The sequence below is a fragment of the Limulus polyphemus genome, unplaced genomic scaffold (assembly GCF_000517525.1).
Source record: "Limulus polyphemus unplaced genomic scaffold, Limulus_polyphemus-2.1.2 Scaffold136, whole genome shotgun sequence".
Classification (NCBI taxonomy): Eukaryota; Metazoa; Arthropoda; class Merostomata; order Xiphosura; family Limulidae; genus Limulus; species Limulus polyphemus.
Window position 1 is genome coordinate 113,267 of NW_013665746.1, and position 25,795 is coordinate 139,061.

General features: G+C 33.1%; 1 protein-coding gene across 1 annotated transcript; it reads left to right on the forward strand.

The window, feature by feature from the left end:
- Nucleotides 1–3,899: 3,899 nt before the first annotated feature.
- On the forward strand, nucleotides 3,900–23,084 carry LOC106474088 (mitotic spindle-associated MMXD complex subunit MIP18-like). The gene is made up of 5 exons (XM_022379405.1): nucleotides 3,900–4,036; nucleotides 5,613–5,692; nucleotides 12,670–12,795; nucleotides 15,476–15,521; nucleotides 22,838–23,084. The coding sequence occupies exons 1-5, from the start codon at nucleotides 3,910–3,912 to the stop codon at nucleotides 22,933–22,935; spliced, it is 477 nt and encodes a 158-aa protein (XP_022235113.1). The 5' UTR covers nucleotides 3,900–3,909; the 3' UTR covers nucleotides 22,936–23,084.
- Nucleotides 23,085–25,795: the final 2,711 nt, after the last annotated feature.

The window sequence follows — 25,795 nt, forward strand, 5'->3', positions numbered from 1 at the left end:
CCTGAAATGTCAAGAACAATCTTGTTATCTGGCCTTCCATATTCAAAAAGTCACTAGCCAGTTCAATGTTGCAGGATACGTCTGAAGTGTCAACTTTTGTCCATATGGATAATGATGTAAATAACTCGAATATCATATAGCATTTCTTTCCATAGGATACAAACCTCTTTTCTTCAGTACTTATTAACTTGTTATAGTACAGAATGACATACTCTTTTCCATGTTGTATTTGTGATAAAACTGCTGGTACTGCAAAACCACTAGCACCTGTATCTAAAATAAGTGATCTTCAAAAGCTAGGTATATTAACATAGGTAATGGTCAATTCTTTATTCAGTTTATTGAATGCTTGTTTACAATCAACGGTCTATAAAACTTATTTGATTTCTCAAGTCATTTGTATAAAGGATGAACTATGTCTGAGAATGATTTTGCAAAATGATAGCAGTAAGAGTATAGTCCAAAAAATCCTATTATCTTATGCAAGTTTTTTGTTGTTGGTCCACTGCTAAACAGATTCAGTTTTAGATAGGTCCACAGATGCTTCCTCTCTGATGACTATTTGTCTTAGAAAACTCACATGTTTACAGAAACATTCACACTTTGGGGGATTCAGCTTAAGATTTTCTTTCCTCAATCGATTCAGAACTGTCCTTAACTCATCATAAGCATTATCAGAGGTCTTTCTATGTGCAATTAAGTCAACCTAGTAGATTAAGGTAATTCAGAGAATACTCCATTAGTCACTGAAATGTAGAAGACACTTTACATGATCCAACAAACTCTCACATTCCTTATCCTGTAGCAAAGGCAGTCTTCTCTCTACTTGCTTTTTTGACTTGAAATTGCCAATATCAAATCTTAAGATCCAATGTTTAAAATCATTTTGATCCGTAGAGAACATACAAAATAGATTTATTCTTTGTCAGTGTGTAGTCTTCTACTTTTTCTTCGTTCATTTTTTTCTGTAGGCCATGCAGATTCTTGTTGATCTACCCTACTCTTCATACGTACAATAGGTGATGCACAGGGAATATTACTTGGTTTTATCAGTCCTTGTTCTTTTGTGGCTTTTATATCTTTGAAAGTTTCAATCTGTTCTGCAAGTAGGAGTAGTCTAGCCAACTGATATATTTGGGATGCGTCTCCACTATCAATATTATGAGATATTTTATTTGTTTAACCCAAGTCATGAGGTCTACTGGAAAAGGTATCTTGATATTCCATGAACAAGTCATGTAATCTTCGGCATTGATCAGCTGTTAGACCTCCACAGCTTTGGTCATACAACTCTTGTAAAAGAGGTGGTAAGCTGTTTTTATGTGAGGGTGAGACCTTTTATTTTTATAAAAATAATCCCCCTTTGACATCAGCGTTGGTAGATGTTCTATGATTGGGTGGGCTCTTTTAGATTATATGGTGAAAATATTGCTAAATCAGGTTTATGTAATATAAAGATTTATTAATTTCTTCAAAGAGTGAATAACCTTTGTTACTGGCTATGTAACCTAAAATATAACTGTTCAAATAACGTTTACAAGTAAACTTACTGGCAGAATTTCAATCACAGATTCACTAACCACTACTGTCCAGCTCAAACTGAAACACAAATACAATAAGTCTAACTATCTAAATGACGCTGAAGTAACTCAATTATTACTCAGTAATAAACTGATTACTTTTCTGATTTACTAATATTTATATTATACCCTTGTTTCTACATACTGCAAGAAATCTCTAAATTCACCGAAACTTTCAATATATTGCAAACAAACATCTGAATTAAAATATTAAAAATATAGCTTACAAAAGTATTTTTGATCATTTTTGTTTTGTTTTTTGCCGTTGAACTTTATGGCTCTTATAAGGAAACGACTTTTTATTTTTTATTAACAATGACATATATTCTTTTTTTCGTTTAAGATTAATCTCCAGTTTTTTGTCAGTCATTAAATTCAATTTATTTGATATTAATATAAAATTTAAATACTTGCAAATGTTCTTATTTTTATCATTAACTTTACAATTGCAAAGATTATCTGTTATTATTTAATATATGGATTTAGAGCTGACCGGAATTCCCTAACCTCAACAAATCTAGATATAACTATTATTGGGATTACAGCTTATAATATGATTAACAGTGTAGTAACATTGTTCTTTCATTGGGATAGTTCTTGTAAATTATTTGATGGAAATAATTCAAGGTCCACTCCACTTGCAACGATAAAAAAATAGTTTATTTCTTCCTTAACGTTTCTACAAGCTGCTTTCCCTTGTACACAGCTGTAATTTTACTGAAACTAAACATTTCACTGTTACTCTACTACAGAGAAAAAATTTAATGATTCACTGTAGGTCCATGGCTAATATATCCTCCAAGTGTAAAAGACAGTAAATCGTTCTTTAATGTATTTAATTCACTTTGAAATATACTAATCTTTTCCATTTGTACTTCTTGCCACTGTTGCTGACTTTCCTGTAGTTGCTGCTGACTTCTGTAGTTGGAGACTTCTTTCCTGTTTCTTTTCTCGTTCTTCTTGTTTCCTTTGTTGTTCCAGTTGCCACTGGTGCTGGTTTTCTTGCCACTGCTGTAGTCCCTCTTCTTGTTTCTTTTCTTTCTCCTTTAACCACTGCTGTAGTATCTCTCTCTTGTTCTTTTCTCGTTCTTCCTGTTTCTTTTCTTTTCCCTCCAATAACTACTGTAATCTCTCTTCTTGTTTTTTCTAGTTCTTCTTGTTTCTTTTGCTGCTCTTGTATTGCTGCCATCAAATTTGCTAAGCTGTAGGTTGATTTACCACTTCTCCTTTCCATTTTTTTCTTCTTTTCTATCCCACTCTCTGACACAAATTTGTTACGTATCTGCTTGTTTGATAATTTCCAGTATAAATTCTTTCCGAGGAACTTCAGCGATACAAGTCTCTTCTTAATTAAACCAGTTTATTCTTTCTCGATACAAACTTTTAGTACACAGTAATCCCACAGTCGGTATGTTTCTCGTCACTTTAAACTTAACAAATTTTATAATACACACTATAAATAACAGCGATTCACAATCTCGATAACGTTGCTCTCTACGAGTGCAAAACACACACTAGCTCGAAACAGAATCGTAAATTACCCGAAACTCACCGTAACTATTGTTCGCTTTATCATCCCTTGGCTTTTTCTGCCAGGCTTATATACTAACAAAGAGGCATCTCCAAAATTCAGTCACACATGCGCCAGCAGCGTCACGTGACTTCCGCTGTCGTAACAATATTATGCGATGAGAACAACATTAATAGAAAAAAATAAAAAGCATTAATTATTCGTAAACTAAAACCTAATTTAAATAAAAACACAGGTGTCACCGTATATGTTTTCTAAATTGGAATAAAATGCTCGCGCAGTATTTCACAAAATAGACAGTTACCTATTGATAACCATACAAGTGGTCAAAACGTTGTAAAAAGTTAAATAAAAATAAACAATCCTCTCAAAAACTGTATCTTTGGACTTTTATTTAAAGTGTACAGTGGATTTCATCTTCTCACGAGAAAATCAATTCCTATTTGAAGTATTAGCCCGAACGTTATATTACCTTTTAATATATTTTAATTTCACTACGTACTTAGTTTACAAATAGCCACGTTATGTTTACCCAAATAAAAATAACCAAAAATGTGCTATGAAAAGTTCTTATAAAGCAACGATTCTCTTAAAGATTTTCACGCACGAAAACAACTACCCAATAAACAAACATGATATCAAGTGTGTGTGTATAGAAGCGCACACACAGTATGTACTCCATACTTTTAACACTTTTTAAAGCTTTATCAACACCAGCTGAAAATGTCTTGAGCACACGGATCTTTTTTTACAAGACTATCGCGACCTCTCTCGGAGATTGTATAGATCAAATTCAATATGGCTCCAACACCTGGGCTGGAAAACGCAAATCCACTAATATTTGAGAAGTTAGAAGACAGGACATTCACTGGTGATGATTATAATGAATTAGTTACAGACGTAATTGATTCCAGAGAAGTGTTTGGTATCCTTTTTGTGCGCAACCAAAGTTATTCGTTAAAAACTAACCCTAAAAGTAGATAATTGAAATTAACAAACAAGTTCAAAATTTTTACCCTAGAAATTGCAAAATTACGTATTCACTAAGTCCAGTATAACTAAGCTACAATGCTTAAAACAGTAAGATCTGTGTTGATCAAAACTCAGTAATAAGGTTAATAAGACAGACAGTACCATTAAAGCACGAGTCCAGTAGGCAATTCTGCTGTATCGGGACTTGAGTCTGAGATTAATCTTAGTTTTTTACTAATACTATGGTCCTTATAAAAGCCAGAATGCTAGAAAAACTCGAGTGTAAAAAATTCATCATAAAGTGTAAGGTTTTAAATCAGTTATACATGCTTCTTGAATGATATTCTGAGGATATAAACTAGGATTAGAATTAACAGATATTTGTTAGAAAGTGAACTTTCAATAAAGCAAATGTTCAGTTTTTTGTGTATTTGCTTAAAACGTTATCATACATGGCTTAATCTAAATTCTAAGCCTCATTTGTTTTGTTTTTTAATATAGACACCTTGTGTGGGTGCCTAGATTATGAGTAGATAAGGCCCACAATGAGTATTCTTCCCAATTTGTTGGAAAATGAAAATAAAATGTATTTTTGGACTTGTTATTAATGTATGTTCATAGCTTCTTGAGGATTCTAATTATGGTTGGGTAAAAGATGTTTCAGCAAAACTAGTGTAACCATGTGTGAAAAAATAGTTACTGTACAAAGTGTATGATTTTGCTGAAATTTATTAGCCAAGAAAAGAAAATCAGCAAGTTAAACTTAAAATGTATTTAGTATTTATTTAAATGTGTTTTAAATTTTGAAATATTTTTATAATATATTATTTTTAGATTTTGACATTGGCAATGAAATCAAAGAAGACCTTTGTAAAAAAATAATAATACTTGACCCTAATATAAGTATTAAGTATATACAAATAAACAAAAAGTTTGGAGGGGCATGGCCTAAGATACTTTTTTAAAACAAGGCTTCAGATATGAACCTGTATGGTTGCTATCTGCTTCTTTACAATATTTTCTCCATTTTATTTTGCTAAACGTTGCCTAAAACAAAAACTTGTATTCAGCTGTATTACTGTAATAGCACAGAAACCCAGTTTAAAGCATTGGTCTATAAGTAGTGTATTGTAAAGAAAAATTAGACCTTGAATTTCCAGTTGTTGTTGTTTTTTTTTGCAAGATATTTGGAATTAAAAATGTTTAAATAAGCTGTTATGTTTTCTTTTCCAGAATATATAACTTTGGCATTTGCTTTTATTCTGTTCAAAAATTTCTGTGGCTTGCGCTTTCAAACTTAATTTATCTCATGTTTTGCCAGTGTTTTCATGTCTAAAAAAGCTCAAATATATATTAATTCTAATTTTTCAAATTTGTTGTTTTCAGTGAATAGGCCTTGTTAAATAAGGTGTTTTAGAAGGCAAGTAGTGGTTTGGTGGTCATATCGTATTTTACATTTGTTTGATTTATTTAAAATATAAAATGTGAAAACTAAACAATAATTTAGTTTTTTCACTTAACTATGCTATACCTAATAAGAAAAATATATGATCCAGAACATCCACTTACTTTGGAACAGTTGAATGTTGTGGAAGAAAGTAGAGTCACGGTAAGATAATTTTCTCTCATTGTTACTTTTTATCTCATTTATTCTTGCAAATCTTACTAGTTAGTCAAAATTAATTGCTAATTCAAAAACTGTTAAAAGTAAAGATGATTAGTATATGAAAACAGAATGCATAAAAAAAACTTGCTGTTAAGAAAAATATTTAACCCATTTTGCTTTGTACTTATTTAATGAAGTGGGAAGTATCAACAAATGATACTGTAATAAGATGATGTTGATGCAATGTGATATTCCAAGTAATGTTTCTGGAATAAGCAGTGCATTTATCTTTTAGTTTAGCTTTAGTTTACATGAAGTATGATCTAGGAAGTTTTCTGTGGCTGTAACTCTTTCTAGAGTCAGTGGTGTAATCCACGTTTCATAAGTTTCCAGAATTTTACCTATGGAGTATACAGATTTATTCATAATTCATACATTGTTGGAGCATCACAATATCTGGAGGTTTTGTGGAAGATGATATACAAAGAAAAAATATTTATGACAGAGCCACTGAGTTGCATGCACCTTTTAGCCATCAAAGGATAGTTCAAGAATAACATCTACTATGATTCTGGCCTAGAAGAATTGTTCTTCTAATTTTGTTATAGTTGATCTTGGAATTGTCTCTCTTTTAGAGTAATTATTAGCATATGCAGTAGCTATTATACACTGTTACATTCATATTTGCCATACAGAAAATTAACTTAGTGCACTCTGCAAGTGTAAGCTTTGAAATTCTTAATATTTTTGATTCTGCTGCAAGTATCGAGGGAGTTGTTCAACTTTTTTGTACTTGAACAACTTTCTGGCAACCAAATGATACATTACTTTGCATATCACCATTTACATATATTTTAGTTTTCTAATGCTCTAATAATGTTTTGCAAATTATTGTTTCAAAATACGAAGAGATTGATAAATGTGTTGCCACAACAATGTTACAGTGAATATGTCAAAAGGTTCTACACTTGTTCACATAAACATTATATGAACTTCATAGAATATATTTATGACTGTTAAAGTACAAGCACAAGTAACATGATGGTTAATTTTATGCTTAAAAAGTAGTGATAGGTTTAACTACAGGAGCATGATACTGGTAGTGTTGCAATTTTGGTCTATATAGAGTCAGAAATCTAGGTTTCAGATGACTCACTGAAAATTGACTGGTTTGATGGGAGATTTAGAAGATTGTAGAATATCAAGAAAGTTGGTCAAACAGGAAATTAGGGCACCAAAAAGGGTGTATGAAAAAAGTTGACTGAAAATGTAAATACTAACAGTAAGGATTTCTTTAAATACATAAAAGGTAAAGAAAATGTTAGATGGGGGGGTAGGATCTTTGACAGATGATAAAGGAAGACTAGTATTTGAGGATTGAGATGGCTGGGTTATTAAGTTCAGCTTTTTATGCAGTTTTTACTAATGAAGATTTAAGCAATATTCCTCATCTTGAACAGGTGATGGAAACAAGATGATCACATTAATTCTGAGTTTGTTAAAAAAAAGAGATTGACAAGTTTAAAGAACAATAATGCTCCTGGGCCACATAATATTTCCCCAAGGGTTTGAAGGAGGTTAACAATTTGATATTTTCTACTATTTTTGTAAGTCCTTGAATGTTGGGCAGATGCCAGAGGAATGGAAGTTAGCTAATGTTACTTGTTTTTTCAAGAGAGGTGATTAAAATTGTCCCTGTAATTATAGGCCTATTAGTATTACATCAGTTGTGGGAAAAGTTTTGGAAAGTCTGATAAAAAAATGCTTTGCAAAGTTATTTAACAGAGTTTAGAATTTTATTGGATAGTCAACATGGTTTTACTAAGGAAAAATCTTACCTTACCAATCTTTTGACATTCTTTGAAAAGGTTACTGCTTATGTAGATGAGGGTAAGGGTATAGACTTGGAGTATCTGGAGTTTCAGAAAGCACTTGACAAGGTGCCACATAAAAGGATTGTAAAAAATTATATCTATAGGTGTGGGGGATAAGTTGGTTAATTGGATAGAAGAGTGGCTGGACAGGAGAAAGCAGAGAGTTGTTATAAATAGAGTTCAGTCATACTGGATTAATGGGGTACCTCAGAGCTCAGTCTTGGGACCATTGCTCTTTTTGATTTACATCAATGATACAGATGAAGAAATAGTCAATAAATTACTTAAATTTGCTGATGATATCAAGGTCTTTGGTGTTACTAGCTGTGAAGAGGATGCTGCTGATTTACAAAATGATTTAGTGAGTTAGGCAAATAAATGGCAGATGGATTTTAATTACAATAAATGCAAGATAATGCATGTGGGTTATCATAATTTGAATTATAAGTATAATTTAGATGTGAATAACCTTATCAGTGTTATGAAGGACAGGGATCTTGGTGTAACAGTCGACCAGTCTCTGAAACCATCCAAGCAGTGTGCTATTACCAGTGGTAGGGCAAATAGGATTTTAGGTTGTATCTACATAAATATTGAATACAAGTCTAAAGAGGTTATAATTTCATTGTACAGGTCACTGATTAGGCCATAATTTGGAATATTGTGTTCAGTCTTGGGCTCCTTACCTAAGAAAATACATTGAATTATTGGAAATGATTCAAAGAAGAGTTACTAGAATGGTGACTGGGATGGAAGGGTTGTCATACGAGGAGAAGTTGAAATCTCTAAAATTGTTTCTCTTGAAAAAAAGAAGAGTTAGGTGTACTGATTGAGGTGTTTAAGATTGTAAAGGTAATTGATAGTGTTGATGCATCATCTTTTTTGATACTTAACAGTGAGAATAGTATGATAAGGGGACATAAGTATATATTTTGGCAAGGTAGGAATCATCTTCAGCTAACAGGGTGGTTGGCTTCTGGAATGGGTTGCCTTTGAATATTGTGGAGACAGTAAACTTAAATGAATTAAGAGAAAGCTTGGTAAGTATATGGATAATTAGGGGTAGCTTTGAGGTTTTTTTCTTTTTAATACTTTTAGTTCAGTTTAGAGAATGGGACAGCCTAGATGGGCCAAGAGGTCCCTTGTTTTCCCTAAACATCATGTTAAAGCCTAACAATTTGAGTGTGGTGCATAACTCACACTATTGAAAGATATAACATTTAAGAAAAAAAACCTTATAATTTTGGTTATTAGAAACTGCCAAAGATTTAAATTACTTAAAAAAGAATAAGTGTTTGATAAGTTGAGCTTTTATACTTCAAAACTTTGAGAATTACTGTAATCCAATGTAGGTTAATAGTTGTGGTAGACTTGTTAGCTTACTATTGTTGGGAATAACCTTTGGCTTATAAATCTGAATATTGCCACTAAGAAAGGAATGAAGTTTTCAGTGAACAGTAAAATAACATTTCTCTTTTCTATTGTTAAAGGAACAAAACTGGATCATTAAATCAGTCTCTGAAGTCATGGGGTTTTTCCCAGACATTAACGGGTCTTATATACAGTTTGTTATAATCTTAAATGTGATTCAAATTCATTTAATATTTTTTTACTGAATTAATATAAATGACATATCATTTGATTATAAAATTCTTTTAATTTTTAAATATAAATACTAACATAACACATAATATCTACCAGTTTTAAACAGCTGCAATTCATTCATATCAGTTTAATTTATTTAAAGATAAAACACCTATTTTTTTCATGTGGGACAAGTTTCATTTTGCACCTACTGCAAAGTTTAACTGATGTAGCACTAAGAAGTGAGAAGGGTAAAGTAAAATTAAGTTTCCATATAGAACATCTTGAGCCATAATTATATAATTGTTACATAATGATTTGCATAAGTTTTATTTTTATTAATGGATAATTGTAAATATTAATTAAGTAATTCTGGTGGATAAAAAGTTATTTTTAGTATATTGAATTTGTTGGGCTTTCACAAACAAATCTTGACCAGTTTCTAAGACTTATGAATATCTTCCTCACTCACCCCTCAAAATAAAATTATGAGAAATGTCACTGATATGATTATCCAAAAATCTTGTTTTTGATCTCACCAAAGAGTCTACCTTCAACCAATGGAAATTGTTTGGCTTTGGCTGCTAGATGCATGTATAAAACATGGAATGCCATTTTCCAATAAAAATATTTACCAATTAAAAATCATGCTTGCATGTTTTTTTATTTAAAAATCAACTTCTTAATTTAGAGAAAGGAATATTTCAATGCTGCCCTTTTGTTAACATTTTACTCTTGGTGTAATATCTCAAAGTGAAAAAACTTCTGGACAATTCTCGTTTGACATTTTTATTATTTTGAATGTTATGCAGGAATGAAACTTTTATATAGGAGTTTTTCATATAGGATCATGTACAGCCAGTCCACCCTAATTTTATTTCAGAAAAAATTTTAGTCAACAATTACTTCTTTTAGTCCTGTTTGTCTTTTCATAGCCACAATATGTATCAGCCAAAATTTCAACATTTGCATACAGTGAGCAAATATAATGACTTATATTTTGGATTTTATTTAATGCTCATGTAACGTACACAAAATGGCACTAATAACCCAATTTGCATAGTTATTGAGTACTAGCAGTGCAGTCATTAACAATACAGAAATCCTCAATTGCTTTATATGTGGATTCGACTAGACACTATGAATTATCGTAATTTTCCAAATATAATATGCATTTTTTTTACTATTATATGGCAATGAATCTAAACGTTGTTTTTTTTTACAGCCAGTCCAGACTATCTTTTCCTACACCCATTGTGAATGATAATGCATACTTACTAGAAATGTTGCATTTCAATGGTATGTCTTATTAATCCTCACTGTTTCTAAGGCATAACTGAAAATTGTCTCCCATTTTCAGTATCCTTAAACATGATTTTTGAAATCAAGTGATCAAGAAGCTAAGTCTTGTGATTTTTAAAATTTATTTATATGCACCCTTAGAAACATTTGAATATACAAAACTAGTTATTGCTACATTGTTTGATGTTCAAAAATACAAATCATTTTCAGTGAAACCTTCAAACTCTGCATCTGAACCACTGTCCTCGAATCGTTGGCACAACATCCCTACATAGCAAATGCTAAAGCAAACTTGTATTTAGTGATTTTACAGATACTATAACCTTTTGACAATGTTTATTTGACACCTGTGATTGCAAAGATAGCAAGCACTATTGTGAATGTGCAATTAATGATTATATGGACAGTGACATGCTTATCATCAAAGGGTTACTTAGACCACAGTATTGCAAAAGCCTAGGTGCATATTATTTATGGTAAAGCAAATTTGACTCTTTGTTTGTGAAAGTTAGAGTGCTTATTATATTTGGAAAATTACAGTATTGTTCAGGTCTGTGGAAGACATTATTTATTGACAGTTCAGTTATTTATTTGACTTTTGTCAAAGATATTTACTGCTGACTTTAAGTAGTGATGATCAAAATGTAGGGTTTTGCCAAAAATCTCATTATGTTGTTTTTTCTTCACCGTATTAGCCTAACTAATAGTTTTTGGCATAGTAGCCAATAGTGTGGGTGAACACTGATAATGCATTTGTTTATATAAAACTGGAAGTTTTGCAGATCTTGAACTATTCTTTTCAGAATTTTTAAACTAAAATTTAAGCAACTGAATGGACATGTATAGAATTATCCTATAATTATTAGAGTTTAATAGTATATTGATAGTGAAGTATATTGTAGCATCACCTTTCATTCAAATAAGAAATGGATTATAAAGCTAAAATGGAGCTAAGAGCAAAATTCAAAAGTCAATCTATCTTTATTGATGTGAATTCCAAAACTTTAATCTTAAAATGTTCAGTAACTTTGATTAAATCTATATGGATAATCTGTTAAGTTTGGAGTTATCAGTACATATCAAAATAAAAGGAGGAATTACTTGAATAATACGAACAATTTTCACCCATAGATATTTCATTCGAATAAAACTTGTCCATAGAATAACTTTTGAAAATTTGCATGTTTGAAAGCATATACACGAAAAAGTGTTATGTATTAGAATTTCAAATAGTCCGAAGCCGACTTAAATAATTTAAATTTAGTAGTTAAATTGTACTTTGGATTTAGTATTTAAATATATACAGATATATTAGTCAATATATATTAAACAAAAGTTTCTCAAACTTACAAACAATATAAAGTGTACTTTCTAGTCTGGAACTTCCTTGATATCTTATCGAGAGTTTACGATGAGTGAATTGATGTAAGTACAATTCGCTGGGAAGCTAGCTAGTTTTGTCCTTGGCCACATACACTAGGTTTTCCATGATTAATTTATACGTCTTTGTAAAATTACTAATTTCCGATGAGAATCCACTGAAGTTAAATGATTTGTAACATTGGAAATTTATAAATCTTCCTGGTCAGATATCTTAAGTTTTCCAATTGATAAGTTTTATAGCACACCGATTATAGCGAACTACTAATAGATACTCTCTTAGTGCATTATATTATATTTATAGCCATAGGAACGTTTTCTAGAAAATTCAGTCTTGCGTAATAATACTAGTTTTTATGTATATAGATATATTGTTGATTCCTACTCTCGAGAATCTTCTACAACTCTGGAGAATAGGCGAGAGTTTTGCAATACATATCTAATGCTATAAGCTAGGCATGTTTTTAAATATAAACTCAATTCAAACAAACGTTGACTTTAAAATAAATATGTAACAACAAATTCGTTACAAAAGGTAAAGAAAAAAAACTCAATATATGAGCAAAAAGAACTGAACAATGGTCCAGTTAGTGATCAAAATCTGTGAATGTACTGTTACTTGCAGTTGATGCAGTAACTATACTTAGTTAATTAGGAGAAGTTTTTCCTTTTGTTAAAATGTAAATGTGTTAAAGAGTTAAACTTTTAAATGATCTTTATGTCAACTAATTGTTAAAAATGTTTGTTTTTTTCAGGAAAATGATGCTGAGAATGAAGTTGTTATTGTGTTTGTTCTTACTATACCTGTTGTATAAGTTATTGATTTTCTGTTTCTTACAGGTAAATGATGCTGAGAATGAAGTTGTTATTGAGTTTACACCTACTATACCCCACTGTAGTATGGCTACATTGATTGGTTTAGCAATTCGAGTCAAACTCTTAAGGGCACTTCCTCCAAGATTCAAGGTGAATATAACGCCATGAAACTTAAAATTTTAACTACTATGAATCTGTGATATGTATTACATTCTGTTGACACCTTAAAGGAAGTTGCATTGTTGTTGTGATGTCTAATTTACATACAGAGATGAGTAAATTGTATTATAATGATTTTTAATATGCAAATCTACAAGTTATGTGACATCTAAAAGTTCTACAAAATCATGGTGGAGTAGAATGTATAAGAACTACATTTTGATCTTATTTGATATTTCTTAGTTAGTGTGATGCCACTGAAAAATTGATTGTTTTTTTGAAGGGTAAGAAACAGCCCTTTCCATTGCAAAATATGCACACACACACACTAATTATAAAGATGTGGTCAGGTCAAAAGTTAGAATTTTTTAATTAATGGCATTGGAAAACAAAGGAATATGGATCAATTTTGGGATCCAGGATCACCCAGTAAGAAACCTGTAACAAGTTGTACCCATCTATGGTAAGTAAAGTGCAGTGTATTGTAACAGTGGCAAAAGCTGTTCACACTACCTATGCTAAAATATGCTACATAATCAAGAAGGATCTACATCACTTGTGTTACTTTTCCAAACTGAGATCCTTCTTGATACATAGTTTGCTTCAGTGACATATTAGTTCAACCATTGCATACCTCTAGCACCTGAAGAATGAAATTGTTGTTCATGCTATTCCATAAGAAGACATACCAGTCAACTCACCAGGTGCAGCACCTATAGATTTCTGTGGGATTGTACTGTTGAAGTGGGCACTGGAAAACTGTCGTTCTTCTACACTACATGGATTATTGGAAGCAAACAAAGAGGTTTTATGTATTTTGTTAATGACAGCCTTATGATGGAGCCTTTTTGCAATGAAAACCATGCTGTAAGCTTGTTTTCAGATACAGAATGGCTAGACATGGTGACACGGACTGTAATGATGTGGTGAGGTTCCAAAATTATTTTAATATAAAGAACTAAACCCTTTGCAGTCAACATCAACTTGGTAATTTTCTAGTTAGAGGCAAAAATCACAGCTGAAAGTAAAATAAACAGACTTGTTTTAGAGGACTTTCAAGTTAAGTAAATAATATTATATTTGAAATTTTTCTAGAGAATAGAAAATAGTCCAAGACTCCAGTTTTTATTTGGTGGTTTGGTGTATTTGTAGAATACAGGTGTCCTAGTTTTGTTGAATTGAAGGTCTTAGTTGTAATTTAGGTTGGGTCTGTTGAATTTTAATGGAAGGTTATTTTAACTTAATTTTACAAATTTGTGTAATACTAGGGATTTGTTGTTGATTTTAACTGATGCTTTGCCCTTGTTATTGTTATGTCCTCCTAGAGTACATTCTTCAGGCTATAGGAAATAACCCTATTGTTTTTGGCGATCTTTTATTTTTTAATGTAAATCTTCCAGTTTCTCTAATAAATGAATCTGATGGAAAAGGAAACTTTGAAGATACATTTTTTCCCCTTTCTTTACAAGTTGTTTACTTTAAGGTTTTTGCGAGGCTTGAAGTAAACTGTAATCTGCAACTTGCTTAACTCTAGTATTTGTGATAGTGATGTTGTAGTAGTATTTTTCTGTGGTTTTGCAGGGTTGTTATTTCTGCCAGAGTCACTTGGATGAAATGGGTGTGTAGCCATTGGTGTGGAAAGTCATGGCTGTATATGTTATTTTCTTTGGGTTTTGTAGCCGATTTATCGGCACTGTTGAAGAGTCAATTAAGAATTCTACATTCGATGGAGTGGTTAGATTTGAAGTGTAAATATCTGAAGAAGTGTGTGGATTTTATGTGAACAAAAGCAGAATTATCAAGCAATAATCTGTATCTGAGGGTGTCTAGGAAATGCTAGGTCATGTTTTCTTCAGTCTGCATTATGAATTAGATATTTTTGTGGTGGCAGACCTTTATTCTCAAAATCTCCCTTTTTTCTCTATAAATATCAATGAGGGTTGGGAAGAGTAGTGAGTTTATAGGAAAGTCATAAGTTTGTGTGTAGATGATATCTTGGATCTAGTAATATGCATTTTTATACAGTGTGATAGAAGTTGTAAAGATGGTGGATATGAGAACTGTATGTGGTGTGTGTGTGTGTCTGTATAACTTAAATATTTTGGATGATTCCTCACAAAGATTTCGTAATTAGTGCAAAGTAAAATTCAAATAAATGTATAATTATTAAACACATAACAGATGCAAAGCAGGAAGCCCATTTATTGGATTATTTGAAAATAAGTGAAAAAAGTCAGTTGTGTCTATACTACTAAAACTACTGATTATAATATGAATGCCAGGCCATAGGTTATGATCTTAGTTACTCCTAGTAATGATACTTTCATTACTATAGCTGTAAATAAAAGTTGATTTTTCATAAAATATAAAAATGTTGAGTGTTTACATTAGAACATAACTCTATTTTAACATGATTTTGTGCATCTGATTTCTACTGTGTATTATTCTGTGCTTCCAATTATTCTACAAAGTAGCTGCGTTACAAAAGATGTATATGTATTCCTTTAATACTTGCTATGACACATAAATATATATATATTTATATAGATGGAAATTTATCATAAAGAACTGAGTCATAATCAGTAGACACTAATTAATATTCTTGTTTATGGATTACATCTTGGTTAAGATTTACTATGAAATTCATACACAATTATTGTTTCCTTTGCAGGTGGATGTATGTATTACACCAGGGACTCATGCATCAGAAGATGCAGGTAAGAAGCACTGTTATTTCATTAATTTGTACATGCAGTAATTAACTAACATCATACTTCCATTTTCTTTCAGTAAGATGGCCATTTATTAACACTCTCCATAAAACCAGGTTGACGAGTGCATGCCATGACCTTGTATAGTGTTACATTCAAAATTTAACAACATTATTATTTATGTATGAGAGTAAACATAACATGAAAATGCAGTTTATAATATTTCATTCATATTTTTAATGTTACCTAAGCTTTAACTTCTTAATTTCAAAAAGAAATAAAAAAAAAATCTCAATCTTCTTTTTTTTGTGTCATGATGTGCCTGAGCTCTGATTTTTCCACATCTGAGTTTTTAATTTCTTAAATAGGCTACTGCAGTTTCCAACTAATTAGAAACACAAACTGTGCTATATTACAAGCAAGAATCTAAAATTTTGAACCTTTTCTTGATTTGTTGAGGTATCAATAAATTTCAAGCCCACCAGAAAAGTTTTTCCTCTCTCTCTAAATTTTAATATTGTTTGCTAATCAACTTTAAAAGGCTGTAAGGCACGTTTAAATCCAATAAAAAGAGCAGATTATCCTTTACATAAATCTTGCAATTCTGCATTTAGCTTTGTTCTCATAAGCCATTACTCAAGCAGATTTACTTGGTTTGTATTAATTAATTTGGTGCTCTGAACAGTAACTGAATTTTTTAAAACTATTTATAGCTTATGAAGAAAGCTGAATAAATTATAGTAGTTCTGGGACATTCTATTCTACTGATTGATGAATTTCTTATACAGTATCTTGCCTCTTCTTACAAAAAGCTTTTCTCAATTCATACTGTCCTCTATCAATGCAAATTTTCACTCGCCACTAGCCTTGTTACTCTCATTTACCCTCACGCTTGTTAACATGAGATATCTGCATATTAATATGCAAATAATTATGCAGCAACCGTCCACCAGTAGGGTTGCGACACTACCCCTATCGTAACTAGTACCCTCTCTAATCTTGCAGTTGTTAACCACTTCTTGATTGGCAGTCTTATTGCACAGATGCATTTGTCACCTTTTTACAGATACTTCTTTTTCAAGATGCAAGGAGGATATCTCAACTCTCAGAAGGTTTGAGGGAAATGGACTCTCTACGAGTCCTCTCTTCATATCAGTATTGATTAGATCTCCTTGCATTAGACTTACATTAGACTTGCATTAGACTTACTTCACTTCCTGCGGGCTTTTTGGGGGCTAATTGGTGATGGTACACTCCGACAATTCTACAGTAGTCTGGTACATCTCCAGGCTAAGGTACACTTGGTCAAGCGACCTCTGTTTTCAAATGTTGGATCTCCATTATTGGGCCCACAGACATCACGTTACTTTGTTGGCTTGTCTTCTTCCAGTTGTATCTACATGGATTGGTTATCCCTTCCCGATAATATTCTACCTACACATTGGTTTTTGGATACTCAAGTGTTTTCAAGTGCTGTGATCTCAGTGTCCCAGATTTGGATGCTTTTGCTACTCATTTCAATACACAGCTTCCCTGATATTTGTTTCTAATTCTTCATCCTTTGGCTGTGGCAGAAGATGCTTTCAGTAGGGATTAGACAAAATTGTACCTACATGCATATTCTACTATTCATCTCCTCCTACATGTCCTTGCCATAATTCATAACACTCCACGTCATGTTCTGTTGGTGGCTCTGTATTGGCTGACTCAAACTTGGTTTCCATAGCTTTACTGGCTTTTGGTGTTGCCCCCACCTTCCCCTTCCTTTATCTCCAACACTCCTACTTCAACCCCAAATCAGGCATGCATCATCTGTTCATTCCCACACTTCATCTTCACGTGTGGCTTTTATCTTATCCTTGACCAGAAGGGCTTGACTTTCTTATTATGTGGTTTTCTTACTTTCCTGTCCTCTCCATCCTTCCTCCATGGCAGTTTACCAACATATGTGGTACACGTACCACTGTTGGTCTGTCCAAAGTGATGATCATCCTAACGATCCTCATGTCATGTCCATTTTTGACATAGGCCTTTCAGTTTTCTTTGTTGAGGGCTATCAGCCAACTTTATCAGCCATGTTTTAGGTTTCCCAATATGCTCATGTCTTCATGTTGCCAGTCTTGTCTATGTTGTTTCATTCTGTCTGCATTTCCCATCCTCCTTGCCCAGTTTCACTCCCTAATTGGAATCTCAATTGTAGTCCTGCATGCTCTTAACTAACCCCCTTTTGAACATTTGTCTTCAGGATTTTTATATCAACTGTTTTGAAGTACCATTTTTCTTGCTCGTATTGGCGTGCAGACATAGTAGTTCAGTTGTGTTCGTGATTGATGTCCATCACGTTTTTGTTTTGTAGTTTCTATGTTCTCCTTTTCCACATTATTACTTTCTACCCAAACAAATAGGCTGCTCGAGAGAGTAATTCTGCATTCACACAAGGTGATGGCTCTCTGATGGTATATTACATGCACTGCTCCCTTCTATGGTTTCTGTTTCTGTTTGTTTATTCCTTGGACTCCTAACCGCTCCTGTGACCTTTCTCCTATTACAGGTTGTATTTGTCAGTTGATTCACCTGGCGTGATCTTCCTGACTATTGTCATCTTTATATTGTTCCTTCCTCTCAGATCTGTTACCTTACCTTGTCTCTGGCTGCACATTTCTATTTTCCTTTGGGGTACATCATCAGTGACAGTGTGTGCCCCACTCTGCATTCCTTTGCACTTCTGTTTCTCAGTGAGTGGAAAATACTCCATTCATCTTCTTTTGTTTGCAGGGGCCTTTCTTCCATGTTTGGATCCCACTCAGTGGCAAGTGTTATCTGACCAGGTATACTTAGTCTTAAATCTGCACTGTGCTCTTAGAATATCTCAGATGATATGTGGCATTGAGGTTCTTTCTACCACAGATCTGATGTACAATTCCAGATGCTGCCAGGTGTTGGTTGATTGATTCCATCAACATGATGCTTTTCAAAATACAATGTAATATAACCAGGTTATATTACACCCATCATTGAGATGTGATGTTCTGCAGGACCACTAGTAGGTATACTTTGCAGTATTTTGCTTCATAAATATGTTTGTCCTGGACTAACATGAGTAAAGCAGAGAGAGATTACTGCCCATCTCTGATGATCTGTGGCATTTTAGGCTTTTCCTAGTGTGGACCTGATGTATTATTACAGATGCCATCAGCTGTTGGTTGATTGACTCTGTCACTATGATCACTCTGCTTTTCAAAATAGGGTATCGCAGCCACCCATTGCACTGTCTCTAGTGCTGCGGTTGTCCAGACTCTCCAAATCACTGTTTCCCTCCTTCTTCTAGTGGAGTATGGGAGTCCTAGCCTATTCTCCTGAGAGTGCACAATACCTCTCAGATGAGAGTAGGGCAGTGGCATTCGGCCAGTGTAGAGGGCATGACACCATTCCTACTACAGACCTGATGTACAATTCCAGATGCTGCTAAGTGTTGGATGTAGCACTCTGCCATATAATGCAATTTGCCCCTCTGGCTGAGGCAACCTCCTTTCTACTGTCTGGTGTTGGTTGGGGTCAGTCCAGTCACATAAGTCCTCACATGTAATTGGATGGTTATGCTCCTCCTACTTACTCTGGATGATAAATTCTCAGTGCTGCCAGGTTTTGGACTGGAGATGCAACTCCAAATAACAGTCCTTCTTCCTACTGTTTACTGGATGTCAGTTTCTGGTGGATCTGGTGCTAGTTGCAGCTGGACGAGACGTGTGAATTCCCACAAATATAAGGCTGGATACCTTCCTTGTACCATAGACTGGACAAAAAATTCTCAATGCCACGAGGTTTTGGACAGGAGATGGACACCCACCTGGTCCCTCCACCTTCCTACCATCTACTGGATGTTGGTTCTGGTGTTGGAGGTGTGCACATGTGGTGGTGGGTTTTTGGTATGGAAGCTCGCTCCTCTTCCCTGCTGGCACACAGTTTTTAGATGAAAGGTAAAGGATCCTCTTCATACTGTTGACCTGATGTACAATTTCAGATGCCACCAAGGGTTGCTTGAGGTCAAACTCCCAATTATGGTCTGTTGTGCCCAAGCCACTCTACACCAAGGGGTCCCTTTATTTTTGTAACTTCTCATAGGGTCCCTCTTTTGTTTTCACCCTTTTGGCGACATATTACTGATGCGCAAAAAGGTGGTGCAGTCTCCCACAGGTGTGTTGTTTTAATTCATTTTCACATCCCATCATTTCTAAAGGGAGATCATCTTCTCCACCGGTTCCATGTGGGATTCTAGCTTTTTTGTGAGTAGAGGTAAGATATCATATAAGAAGTTAACATTTTCCTAAACTGAAAATGTATTTCTGATAGCTACTTGCTTTCTCTCACGTTTCCCACCCATCCTACCCAAGTGTGATTTGGTTTGATCTGACCAATCTTGAAATGGTTAACAACTGCAACATTAGAGAAGGTGCTAGTTATGATAGGGGTAGTGTCACATTCCTATTGGTGAAAGTTTGCTGCAGAATCATTTGCATATTAGTATGCAGATATCTCACATTAACATACATGAGGGTAAGTGGTAGTATCAAGGCTAGTGGTGAGTGAAAATTTACACCGATAGAGGGCAGTATAAATTGAGAAAAGCTTTATGTGACAGGAGGTAAGTATCTATAAGAAATACATTTTCAGTGTAGGAAAACATTAACTTTTTTGTGTTCTGAGATGGATGTTTGAAAACTACATAATTTTTTGGTCACAGAAATGTGTGAGACTCAATGAGGTTTAGAGAAAATGCAGGAGTACTACAAATCCTTGTTTTTATGTGTATTTTGTATTTAATGTTACATAAGTGACTAAAATGTAAAAATGATAAACTTTTCAGCTTATCCTAACAATATTTCAGTAAAATAAAACATCTAAAATTTCACTAAGCCATGCATGGGGTGAAACATGACACTTGGATTATATGCTGTTTATGTTAGCTCTATGGAAACAACTAATGGGCTCCTACTTTGACTTATTGCTTTTGATGTGATTAATATTGTTCCGGTGGGTACAGAGTACAGGAATAAAACCATAAAATAAGAGAAAAGAGAAGTGAAAAGGTTAACAGTTGAAACTGTTAAGATAAGTAACTGGGAACTTCTTGATGAATACTGCAGTAATACAGAGGTAAAAATTTTATTATTCATCTTATTTTGGATTTTTCGACTATCCAGTGTACATTGGTGATTTCTCTACATATAGTGTTAGGGTAAAAAAAATAAGAGATAAAATATATATCATTACTGAAAAAAAACAACTTATTTATTATAAATTTATTTAAGAGGTTTTAGAGGTTATGCAAATTTAATATGAAACTGTAGGATGTAAGTCTTTTTGTTTTTTTAGTACCTAAATCACCTTTCACTCAGACTGATTCTGTAAAGGCTTTGGAAATGTATAGACAAATCTTTAGTAGAAATACTTTATTAGAAATTTTAATTCTGTGTACAACAGTCTTTTTAATGTGTTTAAAAGCTTGCCAAATTTTGATAAATTGAGAATTATAGTGTGTATAGTTTCACAGTTCCAGGCTTGTTCTTATAAATTTAACTAAATTTATTTGAAAACAAATATAAAATATGAATGTTTCATTTTTCATAGGTGAGTTGAAAGGGAAGAGATCAGATAGAATTTTTATTAACCTAATGTCATGTATTCCTTGTAAAAGAATGAGATTTCAAATTGGGAAGAGTTGTGGTACTTCCTTTCTATGACTATGTGAGCCAGTGTTCAATATTATCGTATATATTGGATTAAACTTTTGATTAAAAGGTTGTTTCCTTCAGCCACTAGCTTTCTTATATCTGTTTCCACTTCACAGTGTTGTCAGTACTTTAGTCTCTATTTATTCTTTATTGCAGTTGCAGGTGCCACAACTCCAATTCTTTGTTTTGCTTAGTGTGCAGGCATTTTCCATTTTTTTAGGATCAGACTTTGTGATCATTAATCAGACTATTTATCAAACTTTATTGGATCTTATGCCATTCACCTTGTACTCCTTGATTCTTTTGTATGCCATTGACTTTCTATAATTTTTTACCCTCAAGCCCATCGAACCTCCAGAAAAAATTAAATTATATATATATATATACTCTACTGATGACCACATTTGTTTTATTAAACTTCCACAGAGATTTGTGAATTAATAGAACAAGGATGAAGTTGCTCATTTTGTTAAAAATATCAAAATATGTTTGTAATTTCCACTTTTTCTTTCATTTTGGAACAGTATCTTTTAACATAACATAAGGTCCATCTATTGGTCCATCTCAGCTGTTCCATCCTCTAAACTAAATTTGAATTTTAAAAAATAATCTTAAAACCAGCCCTTATCATTCATTTATTTATCAAGCTTTTTCTTAATTCACTTAAATTTATTGCCTCTACAACATCTGAAGGCAACCCATTCCAAAGGCCAATACCCTGTTAGAAAAATGAAACTGCCTTAGCTGAAGGTGACTCCTATCCTGCCAAAATTTATATTTGTGTTCCGTAGTCCTACTATTCTCATTGTTAAATATGAAAAACGATGATGCATCAGCACTATCAATTCCATTTACAATCTTAAAACACCTCAATCAGATCTCCTCTAACTCATCTTTTTTCAAGAGAAAACAATTTGAGATATTTCAGCCTCTCCTCATATGACAACCCCTCCATCCCAGGCAAGAGTCTAGTAATCCTTCTATGTACCCTTTCCAACAATTCAACATCTTTCCTAAGGTAAGGAACCTAAGACTGAACACAATATTCCAAAATGTGGCCTAACTAGTGACCTGTACAATGAAATTATAACCTCTTTAGACTTGTATTTCTGTAGATATAACCTAAAATCCCATTTCCCCTACCACTAGCAACAGCACACTTCTTGGATGGCTTCAGAGACTGGTCGACTATTACACCAAGATCCTTTTCCTTCATAACACTGTTAAGGTTATTCGCATCTAAATTATACTTATAATTCAAATTATGATAACCCACATGCATTATCTTGCATTTATTGTAATTAAAACCCATCTGCCATTTATTTGCCTAACTCACTAAATCCTTTTGTAAATCAGCAGCATCCTCTTCACAGCTAGCAACACCGAAGACCTTGATATCATCAGCAAATTTAAGTAATTTATTGACTATTTCTTCATCTGTGTCATTGATGTAAATCAAAAAGAGCAAAGGTCCTAAGACTGAGCACTGAAGTACCCCACTTGTGACATTAATCTAGTTTGACTGGTGCATTCTGTTATTTTATGTAGTATGGAGAATGTTCCTTATTAACCACTTTCATTCTTTTCTAGTAAACAAACAGCTTGCTGATAAAGAAAGAGTTGCTGCTGCTTTAGAAAACCCATACCTACTAGAAGTTATCAACCAGTGTCTTCACTCCAAAAGCTGATGTGTTCAGTTTGATATGTAGATTTATATGAAGCATTAGTTTTTAGCCAACTGCTCATATGTATGCATGTAAATTTGTTTATTTCAGTATAATCTAAAAATCATTGGAAACAGAGAATGTAAATAAAAAAAATTATCTCTTGTGATTTATTCTAAGTAATAAATCCTTTTTATTTTACAGAAAGGTAAATCTTTTTTAAAATAACAACCTAGTTTTCTCAATAAACTGTTTCTTGAAAGACAAATATTATTTACTAACATAAGAGTAAATAAAATTGATTTTGTAATAAATACATAGATTCAAAAATATCCTGAGCTCAGCATTATTGTTATTTGTTGATTCAGAAGATTAGTATAAAGGCCAAGATTCCCAAGCAGTTGCAATATGTCTTTTCCCATCAATTTTATTTGATAATATCCCCAAATACAGCACATTTCAGGAGAGAATTGTATTAAGACAGAGAAAGGGGGTATAAACTAAAACTTGTATTTTTTAGAGAGATAGATGCTTAACACAGTATCATGTTAAGACTTCTTTGTGAGAAAGATGTATTCTGGTATACTAATTGTGACATTAAAATGCAAAGGATAGTCAGTTTCTACATAATTATAAATTTATTCACAATGACATATACTTTACAGGCAAATAAGACCTATTCATTGACACAGAATATGCAATATTATCCACTGCATGAATCAAAATGCTATTAATAGCAATTTTTTTAACATTTACATTTGTAAAGTTTTTAGGTTTATAGATCTATATTAAATGCATTATAAATATGTTTACTTTTGACTTTTGAAATACAAAGAAAGGCAAAATACTGGTATTGGTCTGTTTTAATCTGTGGGTGTTGTTGTAAGGTGTGGTTTTGCAAAGTTTCATTTGCACTGGTTGAAGTAAAATGAAAAAGTAGGCACAAATATACACTAATTTTGTGATTTTTCATTTACATTTGACCACATTTAAAACAAAAAACAACGAAAAAAAAAGCACAAATCCTAAATCTGTTTGCTTTATTATGAGGGGTTATCATAAAATATCTTTGTGCTAAGTCTTATTTGGATTAATGGAAATATAAGGTAACTGCAGACCAAAGTATGTGTTTTGTAATGTTTGACCTTTGACCCCTAAGATCGCAAGAAAGGACATGATTTCCAGATCTGCCTATTGGAACTATGGCATGGTATATTTATTTAAAGTCTTATCTAGATTAATCGAAATATAGAGAAATCGAAGGACAAGAAACATTATTCTACTAAATATGTTGATTTTTGATCTCTGCAAAACTGTAAGAAAGACAAATCTTACACCAGTCTGTGGGAGTTGTCATTAGATATAATTGTGCAAAGTTTCACCTGGATTGGTGGAAATATAAAAGAGTAGGCCAAAAACCCTAATTTTTTATTTTTATTTATTTTTTTACATTTGACCACGGTAAAATCAAAAGGCACAAATCCTAGGTTTGTCTGTGGAGGCCAAAGTATGTTTTTCTAACATTAGGTCTTTAACCCCGAATATCACCAAGAAAGGCACACATTCCAAATCTGTCTATTACAGTCCATGGGGGTGAAGGGGGGGGTGCAGATGGTTAGGGTGCTTGACTCGTAACCCATAGGTTGCAGGTTCGAGTCTCCGTCCCACCAAACATGCTCATCCTTTCAGCTGTGGGAGCATTATAATGTGATGGTCAATCCCATTATTCGTTGGTAAAAGAGTAGCCCAAGAGTTGGCGGTGGGTGGTGATGACTAGCTGCCTTCCCTCTAGTCTTACACTGCTAAATTAGAGACGGCTAGCGCAGATAGCCCTCGTGTAGCTTTGCGCAAAATTCAAAATAAACAAACTTTCAACATAACTATTTGAAAAGTTTTTTGGTGTGCAAAACTTGAAGATAGCTTTTATACGCGGAAACATCTGTTAGCCGAGTTCTTGCACAGATCTGAAAATATAACGTTGATAAACGGAAACATTGGCACATGTAGATCTTGAAAGTCGAGCTGTTCAAAACTTGAGAATTGCGTTGCTAACTGGACCAATTGTTGGTTGAGATGTTGCATAAGGAAATATCTCATAGGACTTTGATTTTCAGATAAGTATGTTTGATAGGTTTTGAAATTGATTTTCATTCCTTCAAATCCAAATAAACCATTTTTCATTTGCACTTATGTTCTGATTTAACATGATGTGGCATCTTTTAAGTTGTTTGTGGATGTTATGTATATTCTGGACTTAAATCTTGTGAAGTCTTCCATAATATATTTTCTAATTCTATACTGGAAAAGGCTGCATCTTATCCTGTGTTAGATGCTCTTTTCTCCAGTGTTTCTTTACCACACCTCCGTGGGTTGGCAGTCTGTCACAGCCACCTTGTCAATCTGTAGAATTTTACGAGAATAAACAAATAAAAACTGACAGAATATTCATATGTTTTTCATCATGGTTCGTCATTGTACTTGTATTTTAGTGGTCTGTGTCAGTTTAGAGAGACAACAAGTCAATCCCCTGTATCAAAATGGTTGAAAAATGCTGCTCTACTCCATACAACTTATGCTTGAACAGTTTAAGGTCTGATTTTTGTTGCAAACATTATAAAACAAAAGGATATATGCATACCTTCTGTCCTGTTATTCTTCCTCTTTATAAGGCTTTTTATGGTCTCCTAGGTGTCAATTCTTATCTGAAGTATGACCTTTCTAAAGGAGTTTCTTAAATTGAGTTGACACTGTGGTACGGGAATTACACATTTTCCTTCATATGTCTCCTAAGAGTGTAATGTTCTTTCTCAATTATTCAGAATGTTTTCAATGGGAAGTGGATGAAATAAGAATCCTATTACCAATTATGTACTTTTGAAATGGA